Here is a 26,878-nt window from a genome sequence, read left to right as displayed (position 1 = left end):
GCAGGAGTGGCCAAACTTGCTTAATGTAAGAGCCACAAACGATAAAGCTCAGATGCTTGAGAGCCGCAGGACATGAACAAAATTCACACATACGTTTTTTATTGTTACATATTAAATTCAGTAATATTTCCACTTTACAAAATTAGTCTTATTATAATTATATTTTTTATGACTAAAATACAATGCTACAAAATCAGGCTATTAAAGATGTGAGTCAGGCAGGTGAGAGACCAGCAGCATGAGTTGGGCGGGCAAGAAACCGGCAGCATGAGTCGGGCAGGCGAGAGACCGGCAGCGCGAGTCAGGCGGGTGAGGGAGACCAGCAGCGCGAGCTGGGTGGGCAAGAGACCGGCAGCGTGAGCTGGGTGGGTGAGAGACCTGCAGCGCAAATCGGGCGGGGGAGAGACGAGCAGCGCAAATATGGTGGGCGAGGGGGAGAGACCAGCAGCATGAGTTGGGCGGGTGAGGGGGGAGGGAGACAGGTAGCGTGAGTCAGGCGAGCGAGGGAGAGAGACTGGCAGCACGAGTTGGGTGGGCAAGAGACCAGCAGCGTGAGTCGGGCATGTGAGGGGGAAAGACCGGCAGCGCGAGTCATGAGGGGGAGAGACCGGGAGTGTGAGTTGGGCAGGCGAGAGACAGGCAGCATGAGTCAGGCGGGCGAGTTGGGGGGGGGGTTGAAATTTATAGAATATTCAAATTTTCCACGAGCCGCATATTAAAGGTCAAAGAGCCGCATGTGGCTTGCGAGCCACGGTTTGGCCACCCCTGGTGTATGGTAAAGTTTCAATATGATCAGTTGATCAAATTGCTTGCACATTAGTTACATGCCATAGATGTAGCCAAATTCAATATCAGAATGGAAGAAATATACATTCCTAATTGTTAATATTTTATAGGCAGCTTTTTCTGAGTTCATTTGTAATATACCCTTACATCAGTTTGCCATAACCATAGTACAATTTCTTGAAATATCTTGGACAAATTGCTGAATATTTTAGCATATCTGAATATACTGACCTGTGTTAAATAGGTAGGGTAACCCCACAACAGCAGACAACCATAAAAGAAAAGAATTGGTCCTTTTGATTTTCCTGGTGGGCCAAAGACTAATGCACTGTAAATAAGTAGAAAATATGGATGAGATCTCTGGCACTGAATGTTGGAAGAATGTTGAGGCTAATTTTGACTGCAGGATTGAGTTCAAGAACTCTAGAAAATAAAGATAACAAAGCTTATATCTTTATTTTATTTCTGAAAAGAATGATCCCAACACAGAATAAACAAGGTTGATGAAATTTATCTTTAATTTTTTTGTTCAGCACAGTCCTTATTACTGCTAGAGTCAATCTAGATCATTATGATGGTTCATATAATACAATCAAAATGTGGAATCTATATGTTTTAAATTCTAAAGGCAGATACAGGATCTGCTGGAAGAACTCAGTGGATTGAGCATCAGTAGGAGAAAAAAGAATGATCAATATTGTGGTCTTGACGAAGGATTCTTTTCTCTCTTACTGATGCTGCTCAACCTGCTGAGTTTCTCCAGGAGGTTGTGTTGCTTGATTATTTGTTGTTTTGCTACCTTAGCTCAAGAATGATATGTCAGAGCATCAGCTGGTCATAATGAAAAGAACACACATACAATAGCTAGAACTGATCTCTCTATCTGAGAAGGATTGGTAGTGAAACAATTGAATTTGTTATTTGTGTAGTTGATGCTTAGTGAAAGTGAAGTTGCAATGAAACGCAATGTTATTTTATTTCTGTGTTTAACAGTATTTCAAAAATTGAAACAGGCCACAGAAATTTCACATTCTTGTGAGATTATACTAAAATTTGCACAAAATTCCTGATAAACTCATTAATTCAACTTTGTCATAGCTTGTGTCAGGAAATAAATAGTAAGGTTATTCTTGTGACGGTCATTACAAAATTTTGAAAACTAAACAATTGTTAAGGGGGAAGGTTTGGTTCAAGGGAATGGATGACTCGGTTGAACACAAAGTAAACAAGCAACAATGATGTCAAACATAGAAGAACAAATATATCATGGGTTAATATAAATGTTAATTTGGCAGATCTAGAAACTATAGATCATTGTTTACCAGCAATTACTTCAGCTATTTGGTAAAATATTTAGGTTTCACATTTTCCAATATCAAATCATGGTAGTAAAGGATCTCTAGTGAAGATTCATGTAAATGTTACAGAAGATCATCTCCATTGCTCATGCTAAGGGAATTTTGTTTAAAAAAAAAATAGGATTAATAGAAATATAGAACAATTTCTCAGCTAACAAAAGTAATATGCATCAGTTGTGCAAAAAACTATAAATTGCTTTTGCACAACCAGTGCATACACAAGAATCCCCTCTCCCTGAAATAGATGATCAAAATTTACATTAGTGTGACAAGGTAAAGAATAATGCCATTAAATAAAAACACCTAAATGTCAAATTTATGCAATTATAGCCTGGATCTACAATTCTTGCAAATAATAAACATACGGACAAACAAATAACTCCATATGACACAAGGTTATTTGAAGTTATTGCCAATAGAGATTCCATGGTTTGCAAAACAGTTTAAAAAATGCATAATTCTGCAAATGAATTTGAAATTGATTATCTACATGCTGAAGAAGAAACTGAGCAGTTTCTACAGCAGTCAAAGGGTTCATATTTGAAAATCACCATATGCCATCCATCATTGAGCATTATTGGTAGCCTCTGTAACAAGGAGATAGCAAGACTAGATTGGTTCTCTTAGTTAACATTAGATAGAATTAAGTGTTAGTAATGATAAACAATACTGTTGATACTTAATTTTTAAGACTGTATGTTGTTTTGAACATGCCTAGTATCTTAGGTGTGATTATAAACAAAAACGGCCCTTTGTATTTTTAAAATCAAATATATCATGGGTTTACTGTTTGCTGCAAACTCCTTCCAGGACAAAGAAGTTGCTTAATTGGCACCTCATCTATTATCTGAAGCATTCATTACTAAACCATGGTATTGTGGCTGCAATGATTACCTTTCACAAAGTACATTGTAGTGAATGACAGCACTTCCCCAATCTGCAACCAGCAAATTTTTACCATCCAGAAATCCAGCAGATCCACTGGAACTCCAGTACTTCAAAGTCCCTCCCCATTCTGGAACTTCCCACACAACACAGGAGGACTGTACTACTTCTCAAAGGGTTTTATGGGAAATAAGATAATAAATGAATAAAAAAAGGAAGTTCACTGATTTCCAGCTAAAGTTCTGACAGAAACATAGGATTTCCAAAGAAAACCACATGTGAGAGAAAGTGCAAAATGTTATCACCAAATCATGATGTACCATCTTCTCTAGTAACCAAAAGTCAATGAATGGTGCTCACTCAGACATTGAACCATGTGGAAAAAGTATCATTCCTTTTGCTTTGTTCTTGTTTACAAAGCAAGGTTCATAAACTCAATGTTCACTTTTCACTCCTTCCACGTACACTCTTGGTAATTTGACTAATGAAAATATCACAACTGGGTCTCTGAAATATAATTCACCAAATTTCATGAGGACTTCTTCTAACTGTTCCCTCCATCCTCACCTCTACTTCTGCTGTCCATAGCTGAATGCTGCTATTATCAGTTTCGAGTTTTGAAATCTGAGTTGGATTCATTTGAACATTTGTTCTCAATTGTCCAATTACTTTTACTGAAGATCCTTCTTGAAAGTGTAATTTTCAGGTTTCAGATATTCCTTCCCCCATTCCTGAAAGTTTGTGTGTAAACAAATCATTATAAAAAGAAATCTCTTGGTGCCTGCCACATTGACCACCGCCAGTGGGCTGATATCGCCTCAAACCGTGAATCTTGGCGCCTCACAGTTCGGCGGGCTGCAACCTCCTTTGAAGAAGACCGCAGAGCCGACCTCACTGACAAAAGACAAAGGAGGAAAAACCCAACACCCAACCCCAACCAACCAATTTTCCCCTGCAACCGCTGCAACTGTGTCTGCCTGTCCTGCATCGGACTTGTCAGCCACAAACGAGCCTGCAGCTGACGTGGACATTACCCCTCCATAAATCTTCGTCCGCGAAGCCAAGCCAAAGAGAAGAAGATAAAAAGAGTACAGTATGTTACAAATATTTAAAGTAAGTAGAATAGAATTATCAAATGAGTAACTCAGAACTATTTGGATGAATAAGAAACACCTTTGGATTTATCAGTACATTTTGTACTCCAACTATCCTTTGGATCAATAACTCCTTGTTAGGTTTATCTTCTATCTTTGACTCATTTTAATAAAACATTAGCCTGACTCTGCTTTCCTAGCTTTACTCTGACTAATAAGGTTACAGCAGCATCTACCACAGTTCTGACAGCATACAAATACAGGGATATAGAAAGGACACATGACTGCTGCAGGCAGTGAGATCTGCAAAGCAGCAAAATTGGGCATAGGATTCTAAAAAGCAAGCTAAGCATCCACTCCCCCAAGTTCCATTATTTAATGAACATGCATTTTCACACCCCAAATTGTTTACCTGCATTCTGCATCAAGAGATGATGGATCTAAATATCCTACATCAGGAAATCGTAAATGATCAAAAATCATCTAACCTGACAGTGATTCTCAAGACATTTACTGATATTGCCATCTTCATATACACACAAACTATTGAAAAATGCAGACAAACATCTTTCCACTCTTGAAGCACAACTTGGATGGTATTGGTCCATGTGCAATTATAATTTAGCTTTAGAACTCAACTATAAAACTTTCTATTATTTTTGGGCCTGCATTTCTGTAATAACGTGTTATATTTTATTAGAATGTAAATTAAATGACTGAATTTCTTTACCTCCAATCAAATTTCAGAATCCGCCTTCTTGAGAGATTGATGGTATTTTCTAAGTATGCAATGATATCTTTACAGTGACGATCCCTTGCAAGTTTCAGAGGTGTGTTCCCATTTTTATCCTTAGTTTCTAAATCCAGACAATTCTGCAACATGAAAATAAAGTAAGTGAAAGGGATTGGTATTGATGGTACAGTACAAACACAGTACTTTGAAAATTTTTAAAAAATATCTATTTTTTGATTAGTTTATAGCAGCCCATGAACTGAGTTGCGACCCGGCTCACAAAATGGGCGGCAAGTGCAGCGATCGTGAGGGCCCCACAGGGACCAATGGCCGCCATCCCACATGACGACTTCCCAAATGGAGTGAATATAAACAGAGTTGACAGAACAATAAAAAAGTCATTCTTACTCCACACTTCACATAGAGCGCATGCTACATTGGTGACCCTGACAGATCCAACTGGAAGTTGGACCGGAAAATGACGGACCAAGCAGCTCTCCATTCGGTCTCATTCAAGCTGCCAATGTTTTGGGTGTTGCAGTTCCACCTTCGATAGATTGCCGCCACCAACACCCCCTACTTCTCGACCAGGACATGGCAGCAAGGGTCGTTCATTCCTACACAGCCTCTGGAGCAAGGCAAATACAGTGCCCTGAAAGAGCCACTAACTTGCACTTTCATGGCACAAGCATACCACCCGTCTGCTGCACTTGAACAGTTTGGGAGACGGGTCCATCTGCCTTCATGAGCGAGATGCTTGCACTTGCCAAGGAGCATAAGCCTTGCCTACTCTTTGAGCAGATTTTCCTGGAGCAGTTGCCTAAGGATTTATGATCCTTGCTTGCTGATGAGGACCTCTGCAACTCGAAGAAAGTCGCAACCCAAACAGACATGCTCTGGAGAGCAAAGAAAGAAAATGGCGCTTTGGTAGAACAGATCGCCAAGCCACAAACCCAGCTGGCAACAGGCCACAGCACATGGAAAGGCAAGTGGACCCTCCTACCCAGACATATTGTTATTACCAACAATGATGAGGTGCAGGAGTCCATTGATGCTGCCCACCCTGTGTTTCCACAGTGGTTGGCCAACATTTGGTCAGGAAGGCGATTTCTCATGGACACCGATAGCGAAATAAGTGCCCTTCCCCCCATGACTTATGACACCTGGAAAGCCAAGCCAGGCCCAGCACTGAAGGCAGTGAACAGCACTGATATCCAAACTTACGGCACCTACACCATCCCCCTACAATTTGCTGGCCACTGATTTAAGTGGACCTTTACTGTCACGGCAGTGGTGCAACCGCTCCTGGGAGCCGATTTCCTATGTGCCCACTGCCTGCTGGTAGACTTGAAAGGGCGGCATTTGGTGCATGCCAGAACTTTTCAAACAATGTCCCTGGGGGAAGCCAAACTACCGGCCCACCACCTTAACTCTGTCACGCTGTCCGACAACATCTACACGTGCATCCTGGCAGAGTTCTCCGCAATAGTAGTGCCACAATTCTCCTCCACGGAACCAAAGCATGAGGTAAGGCACCACATCCTCAGAAGGGCCCTCCACTCCACACCAGGGTGCGCTGCCTCCCCACCGATAAACTTGCCCTCGCCAAAGAGGAATTTAAGAAAATGGAGGAGTTGAGGATAGTGTGGCAGTCGGACAGCACCTGGGCCTCCCCCTGCACATGATTCCGAAGGCAGCAGGAGGATGGAGGCCGTGTGTTGATTACCGACACCTCAATGATGCCACCACACTGGACAGATAACCAATGCCTCATATCCAAAACTTTACCACAAACTTACAAGGGCCACAGATGTTTATAAAGGTCGATTTAATCAAGAGTTATCATTCAATCCCAGTGCACCCCAAGGACATAACTAAAACTGCCATAATCACCCCCCGGCCTGTTCAAATTCATGAAGATGCCCTTTGGGCAATGCTGCTCAGACTTTTCAGTGGCTGATGGACGTGGTGGGCCAGGATCTCACATTCGCGTTCATTGACTTGGATGATATCCTTATATCATTCAGAGCACAACTATTCACCCGTCTGCAGGGATTCGGCTGACCATTAATCCTGCCAAGTGTCAGATGGGGCAGGATACGTGACTTCCTGTGGCATCAGATCAACAGGTACGGGGTGAAACCACTGTCCGAGAAGGTGGAGGCTGTTCAGTGGTTCACAAAACCTTGCACTAAGAAGGGGCTGCAGAAGTTCACCAGTATGATTAACTTCTACCATTGATTCATACCAGCAGCAGCTCGGATCATGCATCCCCTTTTTGCACTCATGACGGGTAAAAATAAAGACATTGCCTGGGACAGGGAGACCTCGTAGGCATTCCAGAAGGTGAAGGATGCTCTGGCCAACGCCATCCTTTTGATTCACCCAGGCCAGAGGTGCTGACCGACTTCACAGTGGACGCCTCCGGCATAGTGGTTGGAGGGGTCCTCAAACAACTGATGGAGGGGCAATGGCAGCCCCTGGCCTTTTTTTCGTAAGCTCTCCGGCCACCTGAACTTAAATACAGTGCCTTTGACCGGGAGCTATTGCTGTCTGGGAGTGCTCAGATTCCTGCACTCATTTCAACCACCATCTTTCCTTTAGGTCATGACCTTTGGGTGACTATGGAGCTATTTATTTTTCCCTTGAGCATGTCAGATTGTAGTCAATTACTTTCTGAATCTCCTGATTATTCCCATTAAACTAGTAACTGATTCTTTTGGATAAAGAGGCCAATAATCTTTGAAGGTGCGAACTATGCTGGAGTCCATACACTGTGGACACTCAGTGGCTCAAATTGGCTGGAAGATAATAGGTGTTTGTGAGGTACTGTCTGAGAAGAAAATCAAGCTTAATACATGAGTAAGTGCAATTATTTCAGATTGGTAACACCATAGCTTCTCCAACAGGGAATAAAGCAATTACTTACACCAGTTTTAAATGAACCATTCCTTAACCTGAGCATTTCCCCAAGGCAAGGAAACAAGACTTCAGCATATCCTTCATCAATGAATGGTGCAGCTAAGTTTAAATGCTTGGAAAGTTGATTCTGTCATAAATCCTTTTTCATCTTGGAAGATCTTTCCTGGAACCAACACACCAATGGCATCATGAAGAAAGCCTCTACTTCCTCAGGAGTTTGCGGAGGAGCTAGTGGAGTTGTTCAAGTGAACAGGTACGGACTTGAAGGGCCGACATGGCCTGTTTCCGTGCTGTAAACGGTTATATGGTTATGGTTAACGTTCAAGCAGGGCCTTTGAAGGCTTAGATATTTTTTGAGGTAACATTTCTGTTGATGCTGATGTTTTGAGGCCAATTTGATGGAAATAATAGAAGGGGTTTTGCCCAGCAGTTATTAAACAAGAAAGTCTTAGCGTGGTGTTATGGATATCCCTGTGGTCCCTTGGTTGGATGATGATATAATCTCACACATGCCTGTGCCTGGACTTCACGATTCCATGAATTCTTCAAAGTACAAAGTTCATATTTATTGTCAGGGGTACATACATGGCATCACATTCAACTCTGAGTTTCCAGGCAGAATTTCTAATTACCCAGTATTAAACTGTACTCAAAGAAAGAAAAAACTGTAAATACACTGACTGTGCAAATGCAGATATATAAATATACAGTAATAAATAATGAGCAATCTAACACAAGTTTCAACATTAAAAGAAGAAGTATGATTGAAGCATTTACTTTGGCATAATATTCTCTAGTCTGAGAAATTATTATCTTTTTCTGGCATATACTGTTAAGTTACTGAGCATCTTTTCACCACACATGACCTTAACATCTCTATATTGTTGAATGACCATGGATCAAATGAGCTTCAAGGTGGAAATTTTTTAAGTCCTTCAATTTACCTGTTCACACAGCAGCTGGACAGTGAGGAGATTGCCACTAAGAACAGCTAAATGCAATGGTGTCTAGGAAAAACAAGCAAAAGTTTAATTTATCTGATGATTAAGGTAAAATAATTTGCATTTCTTGAAACAAACCATATCCAACATATTTTTTAAAACCAATCCTTTGAATTTTAATGAAATAATACAATCTAGAGATGCTTGGTTGAAAAGAACCTTTGCCAGAATGAATTTCAGAAAGATAAAGTATAAAAAGCTAAAACTAGGTTTGTCTTGGGAAACTATTTACATTCATCCCATGTCAGGAAATACTATGAAATGTAAAATAATATTGAACTTCACAATCCAGACCACCAGATTTAGCATCTAGTTAAACTATATTGAAAGTAACAATCAATGACAGATTAACAGAGACTTTTGGTGGGCCATATAATTGGGCATCTTAATATAATATGTAATCTGTTTAGCAGTGGGTTACAACCAGAACTTCAAACTTTATCAGACCAGCTTGGAGGAGAGAAGTTGTGTTAATTTGTGACGTCATGAGTGGGATATTACTTCTAAAATATTAGTGTGCTCACTAGCTTGACTCTTTTACATCCACCCTACAAAAATAAGTTATCAATAGCCTGCACTATCTCTCAATGTTTTGCATACAGAAAATGTCTCCTTTACCTTAACTAAAAGAAACTGATTCAAAGAGTCAGCCATTTCTTGTCTCATCTTAGGATGAAAGGTAATTGAAAATATCTTGTATGCTCCAGCCATTAAATTAGATTTAATGAGTCTTGGTGCAACATGCAATGGTCAGCACCAGAGTGGTCAGCATCAGATCTTCAACTGAGTTAACTTCTCAGGTTGTTTTCCAAGGAGTGAAACTTGGATAGTTGGCAGCATTAAAGCCAGCCTTTCCAGTCTATACCCGCTCCAGCCTGAACACATCAACAGGTTCTTTCCCAGACAAGAAGTCATTGTTATGACTCTGAGTTACTTGGGAGGCTTCTTAAATAACTTAGAGATACGAGATTCAAATAACAGAAGACAATTTTACTTGCTGATGCCTTCCACCATCTCAGAAAAAACTGCACACACACTCATATACATATACCCCACAGTGGTGTACTACAGTTACTACCGTGAGGAAGGTGTATTCTCATGCTGTTACAATATAGTTCACATTATCCTGACTATATAACATTCCTCCTTCTCAAAATAAATAAAAATGTAGTGTTCTTTTTCACTTTCTTTCCAGTGCAACTTAAGTAACTGAACTTGTACACTAGTTTATTTAAACAACCTTATCGATATTGCACTGGCGGCAGTATGTTGCTTCGCCATCTGGTGGATTTGGCTGCGACCGTTGAGCTCTGTGATGCTGGTCCACGTGTAGGTGATGGCTCTTGTTGTGCTTCACCTGACAATGACTGTGTTGATGTTTCGGCATTAGTGGTTGTGGTCACTTCACTTGATATTGGTGTTGTAGGCTTTGTTAGTATTAAAGGTTACTGCTTCATCACATCTTGTTTTGGCCGGATGTGAATTCTGTTCCTCCTCAGGTGATTGCGAGAGTCTGTCTTAACAATGTATGATCTTGGTGTCTCAGCTTCTTTGCTGGGGTCCATGTTTTTAACATCGGCTCTTGAATATGGCAATATTTGTGCCTGTTTGTTATAATGTTGGCGTCCTTCTTGTGTGTCAGCCAGTCTTCTTCTGGTTTCCTCCTGGTCTTCTGGAGGATGTATTTTGCTTGATAGAGTTGTTTTATATCTCCTGCCATTTAGAAGTTCTGTCAGGGACTTCATGTCAGCCTTTTAAGGTATTGCTCATAATGATAGAAGAGCTAAGTATGGGTCTTCTTTTGTTTCGCGACACTTAACTAGTGTGCGTTTCACAGGTTGCACTTGTCTTTCAGTGACCTTTGGGGTAGTATGGGGATGATGTAATGATAACAAACCCATACTCTGCAGCCAGCTTTCTGAACTCTTGTGACATGAACTGTGATCCATTGTCACATTTACTTGCTTGGGTATTCCTTGTTCAGCAAGGAGCGCTCTCATTTCTGAGGTGACAGTTGACGCTCTCAGGTCTTTCACCCTTTTGACGAATAAAAACTTAGAGTAGTAACAGGCTGCTATTAAATACCACTCTTGATTCTCAGTGAACAAGTCTGCTCCTACTGTGTGCCATGACCTGGCAGGTACTTCTGTGGAAACATTTCCTCTTTTTGTTGTGTGTTTCTGTACTTTTGGCATATCTGATATGTAGCCACCATATTTTTAATGACTTTGTACAGATACACAATCCCTTATCTGGACACCTAAAATCCGGAAAGCTCCAAAATCCGGAAAATGGGGAGAAAGACGGCAGCGCTAGTCGGGCGGGCGAGGTTGAGAGACTGGCAGCACGAGTCAGGTGAGTGGGGGGGGGCAAGAGGGGGAGACCGGTAGTGCAAGTCAGGTGGGTGAGAGGGGGAGAATGGCAGTGCGAGTCGTGTGGGCAAGAGGGAGACCGGCAGTGCTAGTCAGGTGGGTGAGAGGGGGAGACCGGCAGTGCGAGTCGGGCGGGCGAGAGACCAGCAGCGTGAATCAGGCAGGCGAAGGGGGGGGGGGGGGGAGAAGACCGGCAGCGTGAGTCGGGCAGGCAAGGTGGGGAGACCGGAAGTGCTAGTCGGGCAGGAGAGGGGGGGGGGGGGTGGGGAGACCGGCAGCGTGAGTTGGGCAGGTGTGGGGGAAGATTGGCAGTGCGAGTCGGGCGGGTGAGGGGTGGGGGAGATGGCAGCGCAACTGGAGGGGTGGGGGTGGATGTGGCAGCACAATTTGGGTAGGCTTAAATTTGGCTTTCTGAAATCTGGAAAAATCCGAAATTCAGGACACACTGTTCCCTAAGGCTTCCGGATAAAGGATTGTGTACCTGTATATACCAGTCCAGTACACGCTGATTTCGCTCTGAGTTTGCATTTCTCCATTTCCATGTGACCTTCATGTATTTTCTGGATAATCTCTTTCTACATTGTTTCATCTTGATCCAACCAGCAGAACACTATTCTCCAATGATATTTTGTCTCTGATTTAACGTATTGAAGGCTGTATCTGCTTTATTCTCTCTGGCCATCCTTGTATTACTTGTTGAGAATGCATTTGCAACACAACCTTACTGGTTTCTTCTCTGATCTGTCTTAATTTATTACTGGTCACACTGATGAGATGATCTATCTTGATCCCCATGTCTTCCATTTCATATTCTTAATTCGGGAAAAGTCATGATAAGGTATCAGCAAGCACCACCTCTTTGCCTGGCATCTACTTTAAGTCGAAGTCATAGTGTTTTAAGTTGAAGTCATAGCATTGTAGTCATAGAATTAGCTGGTGCCTGTTTAGGTTCTTTCTCTGGATGTGTTCCAGTGGGCTATAAACTTTCTTCCATACAGAAACTTGTGAAACTTTTTGCATCCATATGTGACCGGCAACAGCTCTCTCTCAATGTTGGCATATCTGGTCTTCACTCTTAGTGCATTTAAGGAAAAAGCTATTGGTTTTCCTTCTTGTACAAATGCTGCACCAAGGCCTCTGTTAGATGCATCTACTTGTAGGATGAGGGCTTTTTTTCTATCATTGTATCTCAACTCCATTTCTCTGCATATTATTTCTTTGAGCTGATCAAAACTTCTCTGATGTGATGGTGACCATTGAAATTCCACATCTTCCTTCAGCAACTCTCTGATGTTTGCTGTGCAGTCTAACATATGTGGTATGAAGGAACTCATGTAATGGATCAACTCAAGGAAACTTCTGAGTTCCTTTTTATCCTTTGGGTCCTCCATCTTGGTAATTCAACCTTCTCTGGGCTTGGCTTTACCCCATCAGCAGTTTACACCATTCCTTCTCTTTATAATGCATTTGTCTGCATTAAGTTTAATTCCATCTCCTCTTGTTCTGTCATGAGTTTTTCCATCTCTGCCAAAAACCTGGATGTCGTCCGCAATGCCAACAGCACATTTACATCCTCTGTAGGTCTCATCGATCTTCTGTTGGAACACGTCCTGGCTCACCTTTAGGCTGAAAGGTAGTCACAGGAACTTTTAACGACTAAATGGAGGAGTGAAAGTTGTTAGTAATGTTGATTCCTCATCTTGTTTTACATTCCAGTATCCATTCTTAGCATCTAGCTAGGTAAAGATTTTGGATCCTGTTAGTTCCACTGTGATGTCTTCTAGTGTCAGTGTTGGGTAGTGATGGCATTTTATTGCTTGATTAAGGGTCCAGACATATTCTCAAGCGGCCATTTGGTTTTTCTTTGACCACTATGGAATTTACCCAGTCAGTCGGCTCAGTCACTTGGGCTATGACTTGTATCCCTTCCATGTCCGTTAGTTCTTTCTCCAGCTTCTTCTTAAGCTCTAGTGGTACTTTCCTTGGAGCAAGGATGACTGGTTTGCAGTTTGCATCTCTGGTGATGTGATATTCAAAGTCTCCAAAGAATCCAACTGATTCATCAAGGCGTTACAGTTATTTGCTCATGAGCCTGCCTTGTTTGTGACTGGAGGTCAGTTCTCTAATGGAGTGTCTCTGTTGATCCTTTTGGATATCTGGATCCCATAATTGAAAGAGATCAATTGCAACTCCCGGCAGCAATCCAGACCTAGAATTTCTGGTCCATCTGCGTCTACCATGAAAGCCATTGATCTTAGCTCTCCCTAGCTGCTCGATCCTGGGTACACCATAGGCCGTTAATGTGACATTTGCTGTTTCCAATGCACCATCTTTTGGATACCATTTTATTATTTTCTCTAGGAACATCTGGTGGTAGAGTCTGAATGGAAGGTCTTTGCTTTGTGATCCAGTATCCAGTTTCACCTTTAGGTTAAATATCATAGGCTTGTTCTGGATTGTCCCCTGTATTTGGATCCTTGTGTGCAACTTGCTTCCTTCTTTCAGCTCACCCGACTTCTCGTGAAGGTGTATGGATTCTATGTCCAGTCTGGGTGTCGGAGTCCTCATTGTTGTTTCCTTTTATGTGGTGGATATTCTTGTCTTTTTTCTTCACTGGTATTACTGTTTTCTTCATACCAGACTTGCACATCTTTGCCCAGTGGGTTTGCTTTACTACAGGCTCTACATACAGAACCAAATGCAGGGCATTTGATTCGGTTATCAAAGGGGTGTTGTTTGCCACATTTCCTGCAGGACTTGGGGGTTTGCACTTCTCTGATCGTTTTCTTTATAGCATCAACCCTTCTCTCTCTTTACTTCAAAGTTTCTCAACTTTGAAGGTGGCTCTGGGGCCAATGTCTCTGGGGCAGATTGATGGGCATATTGCCTCTTACTGCTTGAGGGCATTTCCTTACAGAAGAAAATGGTGTAAGTACACTGACCCTGACCCATGGCATCAGCCTCTGAGATTTTCTCCTGGGATGTTAATGGATTGTTTGGATTGAGATTTCAATCCATCATGTTAAAGCAACCTGAGCTCCATTACAAAATAAGCATCTGATACTTGAAAGTTGACTTTCCCATTCTATTCATAGAAAGAAAATTTATGCTATATTGTCTAGCTTTTCATTTGTAGAGACACCTATCTTTGGACTAGACTTTTACTGGACATAGTTAATTGTTGAAGTACGACTGGAGTGACTTTAAAATTACGTTACTCTCCTCAGAAAATTAATTGACATTCATAGTTTAGCTTCCATGTTTGCAAATCTATCGATCGATTATCTACATAATTGAAGGATCCTGCTTTATATTCCTTTAAGAGCTTTGGAACACATATCTTTCTGCAGCCAGCAGAGAATGAGAATGAAGGGCAGCCTTTCAATAAGCCTTATAATTTTGCCATTGGAATTAAATGATTCCATGCAGATATTGATACATAGTTAAAATTAACAAGATCAGCATTTGTCCATTGCACTTCACCCAGGCATTAATTTTAACAGAGAATTGACAGTAAAGTTATTACACATTTATTGGCGGACACTTTACTCTTGAAATTGATTCTGGCCAAACTTCTATGGAGTCAGCTGATGATATCATAAATTATTGAGATATACAAGGATACTTAATGGGAGGAACTGTTTGTTGTGAATGTATTGAAGTTGATATAATCACAACAGGTGCAAAGTCCCCAGGCTGATGTCAATCAATTCTAACTAATTTAATGGCCCATCTCAGAGGAAACCATGGAGAAATTATGGTAAGTGATGGAACCATTCTTTTATATCTTTTATTCTGGGCTTTTTATTGGAAGTCTTTTTAAGTCCTGACCATGGGCACAAATTAGGCAAGATGAAGTATACAGTGGGGTGCTGCATGAACTCAGTGGGTCAGGCATTCATGGGTAGAAATGGTCAGTCACATTTTGGATTGAGACCCTTTACTTAAGTACATCAAGGGGGAAACAAGCAGGGAAGAGATGATCAGGTATTGGACAGAAGATAGGAAAAGCACATAAAGGTTTCTAACCTCTGCTCTCCCAGTGGTGGTGGATGTTTAGAAAAAAAATGTTTATGCCATGGGTTAGAGCAGGGATGGCCAACCAATGGCGCATGTGCCATAAGTGGTGCATTGGATGATTAGAAGTGGCGCATTGCACCCCAGTGATAATAATAAAATAAGCCAACTCATGCACAAAGAATTAATGGTTAACACTTTTTACTCTACTGTATTCCATATACAGTATATGGGATACTGTAATGTACCTGAAAACTTTTTATTTGTAAATAGGGATCAGTGTAGGGACCGACACGGGGCTGTGGAGAGAGAGTGGAGCAGTGGGATCAGTGTGGGACTGATGGGTGTGGAGACCGACATGGGACTATGGGGGAGAGCAAGGCAGTGAGATCAGTGTGGGAACTGACACAGGGCAGTGGGATCAGTGTGGGGATTGATATGGGGCTGTTGGGAGAGAGCAGGGCAATGGGATCAGGGTGGTGACTGATAAAGGGCTGTGGGGAGAGCATGGGGCAGTGGGATCAGTATGGGGATCAACATGGGTTGTGCAGAGAGAGTGGGGCTCTGGGATCAGTGTGGGAACCAACATGGAGCTCCTAGGAAAGGAGAAAAGGTGTTCGTGAGGGGTCTGATTGGTAGCTGTGCACAAGAGTGACTGTATGGTGTGAAGCACCTCAGGGAGGGCCTCGCAAATAGTTGGTGGACCATCCTTTCGACCTCAGGGCCAGGAGGCCTGCCTTCCAGTTCACACTGTTCTCACATTCAACCTGCCTGTTGCACCTCGGGTTGTAGCTAGTAGTGTGATAGATGCAATGCCTTGCACTGCCAGATACTGATGCAGTTCCTCATTCATGAAGCTGGACCCCCAGTTACTGTGGATGAAGGCTGGGTATCTGAACATGGTGAAGATCTGTGCAAGCACCTTGATAACGGAATCGGAGGAGGTGTCAGGGCAAGGAATGGCAAAGGGAAAACTGGAGTATTCATCTATCACCGAAAGGACATAGATAGTTGTGGAAGGTGTGGTCCCTTAAAGTCGATGCTGAGTTGCTCAAAGGGCAGAGTGGCCTTTATTACGTGGGCCTGTGCTAGGCAGAAAAAGCGAGGTTTGCACTCTGCACAGACCCTGCACGACTCAGTCGTGGTCCAGACTTCTTGACGGTGAAGGGGAGGTTCCAGGACTTTATGAAGTGGTACAGGTGTGTGATGCCTGGGTGACAAAGGGTGTCATGCAGTGCCTGAAATTGTTCATACTGTGCACTGGCGCAAGTCCAGGACAGCACATCAGGGGTGGGTTATTGAGCTTCCCTGGCCTATACTGGATATCGTAGCTGAATGTGGCCAGCTCGTCTTTTCAGCTCAAGATCTTGTCATTTTTGATTTTGCCTCTGTGGGTGGTGCTGAACATGAATGCCTCTGCACGCTGGTTTGTGAGGAGGATGACTCTCCTGCCTATTAGGTAGTGGCACCAGTGGCGGACTACTTCAACTATCACTTGGGCCTCCATTTCAATGGTGGAGGGCCCGAGCTCTGAGCCGTGGAGGGTCCTGGAGAAAAAAGCTACGGGTCTTTCCCCTTGGTTGAGGGTGGCAGCAAGGACAACTTCAGAGACATCACACTCCACCTGGAATGGGGTGTGCTTGTCCACGGCATGCATCATGGCATTGGTAATGTCCTGTGTGATGCGGGTGAAGGTTGCTTGCACCTCGGTGGGAAGGGAAAAGTTGGTGGCTTGAGACAGTGGGCGGACCTTATCTGAGAACTGGGGGACCCACTGGGAATATTAAGAGAAGAGCCCTAGGCACCTGCAGAGGGCCTTGAGCATGTGGGGGAGTGCAGTTCCATCAGGGGATGCATGAGTTCGGGTTCGGGACCAATGACACCATGTTCCATGATGCATCCCAGGATGGCGAGGCAGGTGGAGCTGAACATGCACTTCTTTCTGTTATATGTGAGGTTTAGCGCCTCTGCCGTTCAGAGGAATATCTCCAAATTGGCATCCTGGTCCTGCTGGTTGTGGCCACAGATGGTGACATTATCCAGGTACAGGAAGGTGGCTTTTAGGTTGTACTGGTCTAATTTCCTGCTGGAACACGGACACTCCATTTATGTCCCCAAACGGGACCCGGCAGAACTGGTCAAGGGGAGTTCTCGGTTGATGGCGGAGGACTGCAGCTCTCCTGGCGGGTTTGGAGAGGCACACTTTAGCAAAGTGGACCTTTTTGCCTAATCAGGAGCAATGCGAGTTCCTTGCGGGGCAGTTCTTCCGGGAGCGCCTGTCTGACCCACACCAGACCCCACAATACTTACAGTGGTGGACTGCGTCAGCAGTGGTGATCATGTCTTCTACATGGGGCCCCTCAGCGACTGCAGTTGTCAGCATTGGCCAGGACAGAGGATGGGGGAGATGAGCGTTGAAAGCCTCTACATGATGTGCTACAGCCTCCAGGGAGCGGACCACCTCCATAATACTTGCGAGGGACGCATTATTCTCCTCCAGCAACCTCTGTCGGGTCATTCTTGATCGCAGCCCTCACACGGATATATCTCAGAGGAGTCGCTCCACTTCCCCAGCAGTCACCCATGCCTCGATCGTGCACAGGCATGCCAGTTCTCGCAGTGCCCCCAGGTAAGCGTCTGCTGTACCCTGATGTTGAGCATCATGTTTGTTGGTGGCCAGTGTGACAGATTATATTTTATATTATGTATAGATGTGTTTTTGGAAGATAAATTGTGGGGATTTTAGTTAGGTCACACACAGATACAAACACTTCAAAACAGATCTCATTTAAAATGCCAGAACTCAGCTCAAGCCAGACAGTCTGGGCTTCGAGTGCCTTTGAAAAAACTTTGAAGAATGCCTATAAAGACTTCACAAGTAGGTATTAATTGGACATGCTGTAGAGCAGGGGTGTCAAACTCAAATTCACGGAGGGCCAAAATTAAAAACTTGGACTAAGTCAAGGGCCGAACTAAATATTTATTGAAAATTTTCAACAACATCTGCATGTTTTCTCTTCTTTCAACATATGTAATGTTAAACTTTTTCTTATTAAAATAAATGTTTAATAATAGTTTTGGATAAACTCTTTCATTGTTATTGTCATTGGCCCATTTCCTTTAGCGTTCTGAAACCGTGCACATGACGAGTCAATGAGGGATGATTAAAGCAGTGGTCTTCAAACTTTTTCTTTCCACCCACAGACCACCTTAAGCAATCCCTTACTAATCACAGAGCACCAATGGCACAGGGACGCGAGTGGAAAGAAAAAGGTTGAGAACTGTTGAATTGTGGTAACTCCACATCTGATTAGGTTAATTGTTATGCAAGTGGTCAGAGAAGGACCCCCCCCCCCACCCCAAGAAAGACAAATCACAGGAACAAAATAAGCTTCCGTCTCACTGCTCCCAATCTTACACACAGTCCTGATGTGGAATGTGGGGTCGCAGCTCCACGTTCACCCGAGTTCAGGTGCTGTCTGTGTGGAGTTTGTACGCTCTCCCCTTGTCTTGGACCAACAGGTCGGTCACCTGACGAAGGCACCCGAACCCCCCGTTGAAACTCCGGCGTCCGGGGCGGTGGAGGAATTGGCTGAGAAGACCACGTTGCTCCCACTCCCCTCCCATGGTTGGAGAGGGATTAAACTGTGATCTCACGGCGCCGGGCTCGTCTCCAACAAAAGGAGCGGGAGGCAGGGTCTGCCACGCACGGAGTGAGGGGGAAGGCATCGCCAACGAGACGTTCGGTCCGGCGTCGCCGCTGAAGCACAGACCCAGCGAGGATGGTCCCCAACTCTAGCCGCGTCTGTGTGTCCGGGAGCCGGGCGGGCTGAGTGCGGCGCTCCGATCCCCGGGATTCGGGACTCTGAGATCCCTCCACACCTCCGGCGTCTTCATTTTCACCTTTAGTGTGCATGCGCTATACTGGCGCGGCGGCCAGCGGGCCAACTCTAATATATATTTAATATGATCTTGCGGGCCAGAGTTTGACATGTGTGCTGTAGAGCAAAGGATTATTGTTTTGGAAAGCAACATATGAATGGACTCGAAGATTAAGCTTGGTTCCGTGGTCTGTGTCAGTGCAGAGTGCTGTTCTATGAGGGTTTTCTCTGAGTGAGAGAGAGAATTCAATTCTACAGTTCAGCAGCAGCAGCTGGGACTGGAACAGGACAAGCTGTCAAGCTTGTGGAAAACCCCATTTTGAAGACAGGTTGTGAGTTCTTAGTTCAGTCTGGTCAGAGCCCTTGTGGTCCATACAAGAGGAGATGGCTGGCTGCATAATGTTTTACTTGAAATAAGGGAAACAAAAATAAACTCTGTGGTGACCTGAAAGAAAGAAGTTTTCATCTGAAAAACCCTGATGGGGCAAATGTCTTCGGCTAGACACTGAAGTGGCTGATTGGAAGGAATCAGTTTGTGTCCAATGAAAAGAGACAAGTACCTTCCTGAGAGGTAACCATTTATCTCTCATGCACCAAAGCCTGGTGAAATTCATAAATGTTAAATTCTGTGCACAATATAAGAATTGCCTGATACCAGTGAACTTGGAGGAGTAAGAAGTGAGATTGGACTGTGAATCAAATAACTTTTCTGAATTGATACAGACATTACATACACGTGGTCTTAGAATTACAGGGTGAGGGGGGGGGGGTTAAGTTAAAGTTTGATCCTGTTTTCATGTTTAAAGGTAATTAAAAGCAACAGTGAATTTCTATTGCTTCTGGGTTTTGGGGTCCTCTGGGATGGTCATTGTTGGTTCAAACTCCGTGCAGTCTTGGATCGCTGGCCCAGCCTAGTGCATAATACCGTGAGTTTCCTCTGGTTTGTATTGATGACCTCAGCCTACTTGTGGATGATCGCCTCAATCCCATGCTTCCAGATTTCAAAGTATGCTGAGCGTCGATATCTAGCCTCTTGATGGTGAGGAACTTCTCCATATTCCTTTAATTTTAAGCTGATAAATTGTGAGCACTGCTGTGCAAAGAATTCAGACACAAAGTTTGTAGACAGTACAACAGGCTTTAATTAGCTTAAACGTACACACACAAGGTCTCTGTACCTTCCTGGCTCAACGTGCTCGACTGAGTACCAAATCGGCCGGCAAATACTGAGTACCAAATACGGGCTAGTGGGGCCAGCCTTCCAGGTTGCCTATCTGTAGATACAGTGGTTGCCCCCTGCAGTTGGCTGGTAGGAGTGCAGCCAGTGTGCTGGTTGTATTATTACCACATTGTACATAGCAAATACTTATTTTGGTGTGGCAACAATAGTTTAGACAAAGCTCCCAATGCAGTTGATTATTGTGGCACTCAGCTGCAGTGGCTATAGAACATATCAGTCAGGTGTCCCATATAAAGAGAATTGCACTTACTTCCTAATATCTGTCCGCATGAGCAGTGTGTGGGCCTGAAAAATGATTAGGATCTATGATTATTTTAGAATGAAAGAGACTTGAGAGCTCCTTGGATACATGACATTGATCATGGAAAATTTCTTCTCATGCCCTGAATATTGAGAGAGAGGATGCGCTCATGATTTATAAAAAGCTCTGGGTTCTGAATGGGAGCCTGATACCTCACAAGTGTACAGTCTATAGTAGTCTGATCACAGGGAATCTGGTAATGCTGGCAAATACATGGACTCATCCTTCACCATCCAGTGAATTGAAAAATATGTACAGCACAATTGACCCTTCAATTTGCAGGATATTTGAGGGAGTGTTTCACCACACAAGAACGTGGACAAGGCAACCAAGTGACTTTTGGATTATCCAGTGTCCAGCAACACATTCTGAAACAAGTCTTGTTCAACCAGGTCTTGTTATAGCATAGCTGAGCACCAATTGTGTGAACAACTTGGCAAGTGCATGCTTCCAGCACTGAAGGCTATCCTTTCCTTCAACAACTTCAGTCTTTGGGGCCCGTGAGTTGGTGGAGAAACCTTTTGCCAGTAGATGGCTTTCTATCCCTGCTTTTCCAATATGGCCTCAATCTCGATGACGTTTGATGTTGCCAAAATGTCTGACACGATGGTGGAAGAGGGAGGTATATGTAGTGGTGGCCACCAAGAACAGCAATAAATTCTTCTGTCCACATGCTCTAGATGACTTTCCATGTGAATTTGGAAACCACACAAGCTGGAGAGCTACTTGCAGGTAGCTCATCCTGCTGTGATCTCTGGACAGCACCACCAGAACCCACTCCTAACCCCACCCCCATCAGTTGTTGCTCATATTGTTAAAAGCTTTTTCAACTGTTTTAAAATGTCTCTTATTAAAATATTAAAAGCAACTTCGATGAGCCATTCACAACCTTTTTGGTTATGGCCTCCTTAGGAGTCTGCTCAAAGTTTATGGGCCCATTTCCCTGTGAAGCAGACACGTTTAGTTGTTTTTTTTCTCCCCCACCCTCCTTATATGTGCTGTGACCTGCAGAGGAGCCGTATGGCTCCCGTTGAGATGGCTGATTTGGCCTCCTTCTCTTCACACAATCACTGCAAAGTTGAGGTTTGAGAGGCTAGTTACAAAGTGCATTCATTCCTTCAATGTTGGGATGACAAGAATCACCCCAGAACTCAGTGAGGCTGGAGCAGAGGTTCAAAGCACTGACATCTGAACTCTATGGAATTCTTGATTACCCTGATTATCCTTGGAACTGCCAGTTAGCCACCAGCATGATCTGGATCATTATACATCAAAGCCTGTAATTCAATCTCCTCAGTGGCATGTGTGAATGGAAATAGAATTATGAAAGCAATTCTTGGCCTGATCAACCAAAAAACCACAAGCAGGCTAGGCAGTCTAAATTCATCTGCAGAGTAAGGTGGGACAAAGGGCATAATGTTTGTTGGTCTTAAATTAGTATAGCTGAAAGACAGGGCCTGTCATTACCACATTTTTCTATCCAGGACCATATATGCCACTAGCCAGCAAATTTTTAAAGCTTAATAGCATTCAAATAACTCACGAAGCAAGATACTGATAAATCAGTTTTCATAACATTTTACAATAATAACAAACTGTTTCATGAATAATTTTCTACTCAATATGTGTTGCAGATTTCAGCAAATGTTTAATTAAATGTTTGATGGGTTAATTAAGCCATTTTATTTTCATTACAAAGCATTTGTACAGTGTCACATCCTTCACCACAGATTATGAGGAAGAAACTTGTTAAGTTTATAAAGACTCTTTGACAATTAAAAAAAAACAAAACAGCCTTAAGCTTACTATTGTTGAGGATGTACAAGCTTTGAACATTGATTGCGAACTGATCTGTGAGGAACTCTAATGGTGTAGTTCAGCTATTTTCAACGGGTACCTACTTCCCCAGTGGGGGCCACAGCACGTCTACTGTATGTAAAAGCCTTGCTATCTTTTCACCTTACGCAACATAAATACTTTTTGTAGTCAGTAGGAGAGAAGTACGGAAGAAACCAAAGCCTGGCTGCTTCATGAGGAAAGGTGTCTATAGATTTTGAGCAGAGTCCTAGAGGGGTCCATATCTAAAAAAAGGTTGATAGGCTGGTGTAGATTACAGTTCATCTCATTTCAAAACTTTTTTTAAAACAGAAATCTTATCATTAAAATGTTTGCTTCAAAGCCTAAGGTCATTTAAATCAGATATAAAAATGTCTGTTTAAATCCTATATTATTTTCCTTTTGCTATTGTAAAATGAAATCTTCCTTATTAAATGAGTATATTTATCTATGCATCCTGCATCTTAAATTTCTGCTTTTTTTTCTCTAAACAATTTCTCCTTTCAGGTTTTTCTGTTCTTGAATGAACTCCGCAAGATATTGAATTCTTCCAAAGGCATTTTTTGCTCTCTAGGACTTGACCCAAGAAGTCACAATATAGATGTGGCCCTTGATTAATCTGTACAACATTATTTTCATCAATTCTTTGTGCATTATATGTGTTATTTACAATATTGATGAGGCTCAGAATAAGTTGCAAAGAAACTAACAGAAGATGGGCAATCATTAATGACAGCTTGGAGAGAAAGCTTTGGCCAACACTAAATCCTATTAAATGAGGGGGCATCTTCTTTCCTGTGTCAGATATGTTCTTGCTTCCTAATACCTCAGCTATATTTTCAGATCCAAGCCTTGACAAGAAATGGTGACAGGGTTTCTGACAAAAAGGACATCACTGCTGAGCCTGGAATTGAACTACTAAGTTACATTTGAAAGTTCACTGACACCCAGTTCTTCTAAGATAGGTGTTCCATTTTTGGATAACCCAACTGTGATGCCCATGATGCTATATCAGTTGTAGCACCGGTAAATAAGAGCAGCCAAGCAGAAAGTATATCTAACTGTATAATCAAACACCATTTCTTAGACCACTGGGCTGATGAGATCCAGCCAATTGCTGTGTGACTACTCTGATGTCATCTAAATCTGGATTCCAGGAAGGAGTAAAAGCTAAGGTTTTATTCTCCCTTTAATTATATTTGGGAGGTAAACTACATTTCTGTGTCAATGAGGAAGAATCTTGTTCTTCTACCACAGTTCTGTTTCTGATAATGTATTAATTAAACAATACATCGCCTTCAGAAATTCCCAATGTTGTAAAGACACTGGGGTTTTTCCCCCACACTTGCCAACAAAGCATAATTCTGAAGTCACTTTTGTCTTCTGGAATTGAACCACCGTCATTGAACAGTTAGTTCTTGATCTTAGAGCATCTTTAGGTGATTAGCGTCCACTGTTATTTGTTAATGGTTTGTAATGCAATGCAAATAACATGGTTGGAAAATCTGCAGATGGCACTAAAGTTGAAGTGGACAATGAGAAGAATAACTAAGAATACACAGGATCTTGATCAGTTGGAAATGTAGGCCAAAAGAGTGGCAAAAGAAATTTAACTCTGACATGCATGTTGTGTTGTACTTTGGTTAGTCAAACCAGGGTACAACTTTCACTGGAAATAATAGGGCTCTGGTGAGCATTGCAGAAGTGAGACCTAGAAGAGATGCATACTTTCCTGAAAGTGGCCATGTTATGGAAAAATGAAGAAGGCATTTGGCAAGCTTGCCTTCATTGGGGAACATATCCAATACAAAATTTGGCACCTCATGATATAATTGTACAGACTGTGTAAGATCATACTTGGAGTATTTTGTGTTCTGATTGCCCAGCTTTATAAAGAATGACAATAAGTTGGAAGAGATGCAGGGGAGATTCACAGGGTGTTGCTGGAGGGTTTGAATTATATACAGAAGATATTGGATGGGATAGATCTTTATTCCCTGGAGCAGGGTTGAACTTAATGAGATAAATAAAATCATGAGAAGCAATTCATGTAGATGGCCAGAAACTTTTTCTAGGCTAGGTCTAAAACGATAGAGCATAGTTTGAAAGGTGCTTGGAAGTGAGTACAAGGAAGATTTAAGAGGAAAGTTTTTCACAGAAAGGGTTGGATGCATGGAATGCACTGCTGGCAATGGTGGAAGGTACAATAGGATCTTTTAAGATTCTGAGATAAATACATGAAACTGAGAAAATGGAGGGGAGGCATTGGGGAAATTCCAAGCAGTTGTTAAGAATAGGTTACTACGTCAGAACAACTGAGGCTAAAGAGCCTGTATAGGGCTGATTATTCCTGTGCTCCAGGAATAAAGAGAGTGCTCACAGCTCTTCCTGAGGTGGATGATTTGAGAACTAGAGCCCATAGGTTAAAGGAGGGGGTGGCCAAACTATAGCCTGCGGACCAAATGCGGCTGTTGCCCATTTTTAAGTGGCCTGTTAGAACTTCTTAGTTTCAACATTAAATGGTACTGCCAGTTTGAGCCTCCACTCTTTCCTATTCCCTCTTTTTATGCGAATGGACTTGGGGGAGGGGATTTTCTCCTTTTCATTTTAAGTGGGATAAATCTTGAGGTAAGGAGGCTACAGCTCAGCAGTTTGTTTGGAGCTGTGGTGGGTAACCCAGCACGAGGGAGGTCAGGGTTTGATATCCTGTGTGCTGACCTGATGCTGGCTGGGAGGCAGATCCAAGGCAGTTGTGATATCTTCTTCAACTGAGTGGCTCAATGGTGCTTCCTACCTGGACTCTCACACAGAGAGGAATAGCTTTGTGTTTGGAGTGGAGTCTCTGTGCCTTGATATTCACTGAGGTGTGTACAGGAGAAATGCTCCTTGGAAGACCACTTGTTGGGACCTTCTCCCTCTCCTTCATCTACCAGCAAGTTGCCTTGCCCTTCATGCTCTTTCTTCATCCCACCCATCATCCTTTATTCCAATGGGCATAACATACACATCTCTAAACAAGTGAATTATACAGTGCCCTCAATAATCTTTTTGTTTATTTGCCCCTATGCTCCAGTTTTAAGTTGCAGTCCAACAATGCATACGATTAAACTGTACATTCCAGATTTCATTCAAGGTTATTTGTATACATTTTGATTTGACCATGTAAAAAATACAACACTTTTTATACATAGTCTCCTTATTTCAGGGCACCATAATATTTGGATGTAGGAATGGTATGCATGTTAAAGTAGTCATATTTAGTACTTTGTTGCATATACCTTGCATGAAATGACTGCTTGAAGTCTATGATTCATAGACATCACCAAGTGCTGAGTTCCTTCTCTGGTGATGTTCTGTCAGGTTTCTACTGCAGCCATCTTCATCTCCTACTTGTTTTGAGGACTTGTTTTCTCTTCAGCAGACAGGAGACATACTTAATTGAATTTAGATTAGGTGACTGACTTGGCCATTCAAGTATTTTCCAGTTTATAGCTTTGTTGCTTTAACAGTATGTTTGGGATCATTGTCTTGCTGTAGGATGAAGTGCTGTTCAATGAGTTTGGAGGCATTTGCTCAAACATGAGCAGATAAGATGCACCTCAGAATTAATTTTGCTACTGCCATCAGCAGTTACATTATATATGAAGATAAGTGCACAAGTGCCTGTGGCAGCAATACATGCTCAGGCCATAACACCCCCACCACCATATTTCACAGATGAGGTGGTATGCTTTGGATCTTGGGTAGTTCCTTTATGCCTCCACACTTTTTTCTTGCCATTACTCTAATACAAGTTAATCTTGGTCTCATTTGTCCACAATTCTGCAGGCTCTTTTAAATACTCCTTGACAAACTGTAATCTGGCCATCCTGTTTCTGTGGCCAACTAGTGGTTTGCATCTTGCAGTGTAGACTCTGTATTTCTGATCATGAAGTCTTCTACAGACAGTAGTCATTGACACATCCACACTTGCCTCCCGAAGAGTGTTTCTGATCTGTCAGAGTCATTTTGAGTTTAAAAAAAAATTATGATGAGAATTCTTCGGTCATCGCATTGGAGATCTTACTTGAAATAAGAGTTCCTTTGTGATTAGTGATCTTACCAGTACATTTTTTCATCTTAATGATGTTCCAAACAGTTGATTTTGGTAATCCTAAGTCTGTTACCGTTTTATTCTTGTTTTTCAGCCTCATAATGCTTATTTGACTTCCATTGAGACAACTTTGCTCCTTGTGTTGAAAAGTAGCAACTACATACTCCAAAGGTGATTAAAACCTTTAAAGAAAGCTTTGCTCACTTCTAGCTCCACCAATTAAGCAATTAAACATACTTTTTTTTGGAATATTTTTCTTCCATATACATAAAATTTTCCTTTTTCAAAAATATAAATATATCTGCATATAACTTTATTTTTCTTCACAAAACACAACAAACCCTTCCCTCCTTCCCCCT

General features: G+C 42.5%; 1 protein-coding gene across 1 annotated transcript in view; it reads right to left on the bottom strand.

The window, feature by feature from the left end:
- The window catches only part of LOC138756714 (uncharacterized), a 75,715-nt gene that overhangs the window by 19,004 nt on the left and 29,833 nt on the right, over nucleotides 1-26,878 (bottom strand). The window contains exons 4-6 of the mRNA XM_069923104.1: nucleotides 8,723-8,785; nucleotides 4,854-4,996; nucleotides 1,018-1,114 (exon numbers count right to left, since the gene is read on the bottom strand). Of these exons, the coding sequence (XP_069779205.1) occupies nucleotides 1,018-1,114; nucleotides 4,854-4,996; nucleotides 8,723-8,785 (303 nt within the window). The remainder of the gene's footprint in view (nucleotides 1-1,017; nucleotides 1,115-4,853; nucleotides 4,997-8,722; nucleotides 8,786-26,878) is intronic.

This window comes from Narcine bancroftii, chromosome 3 (genome assembly GCF_036971445.1).
Source record: "Narcine bancroftii isolate sNarBan1 chromosome 3, sNarBan1.hap1, whole genome shotgun sequence".
NCBI lineage: Eukaryota > Metazoa > Chordata > Chondrichthyes > Torpediniformes > Narcinidae > Narcine > Narcine bancroftii.
Note: the sequence above shows the minus strand (reverse complement) of the source record. Positions and strands in the feature narration are given on the sequence as shown.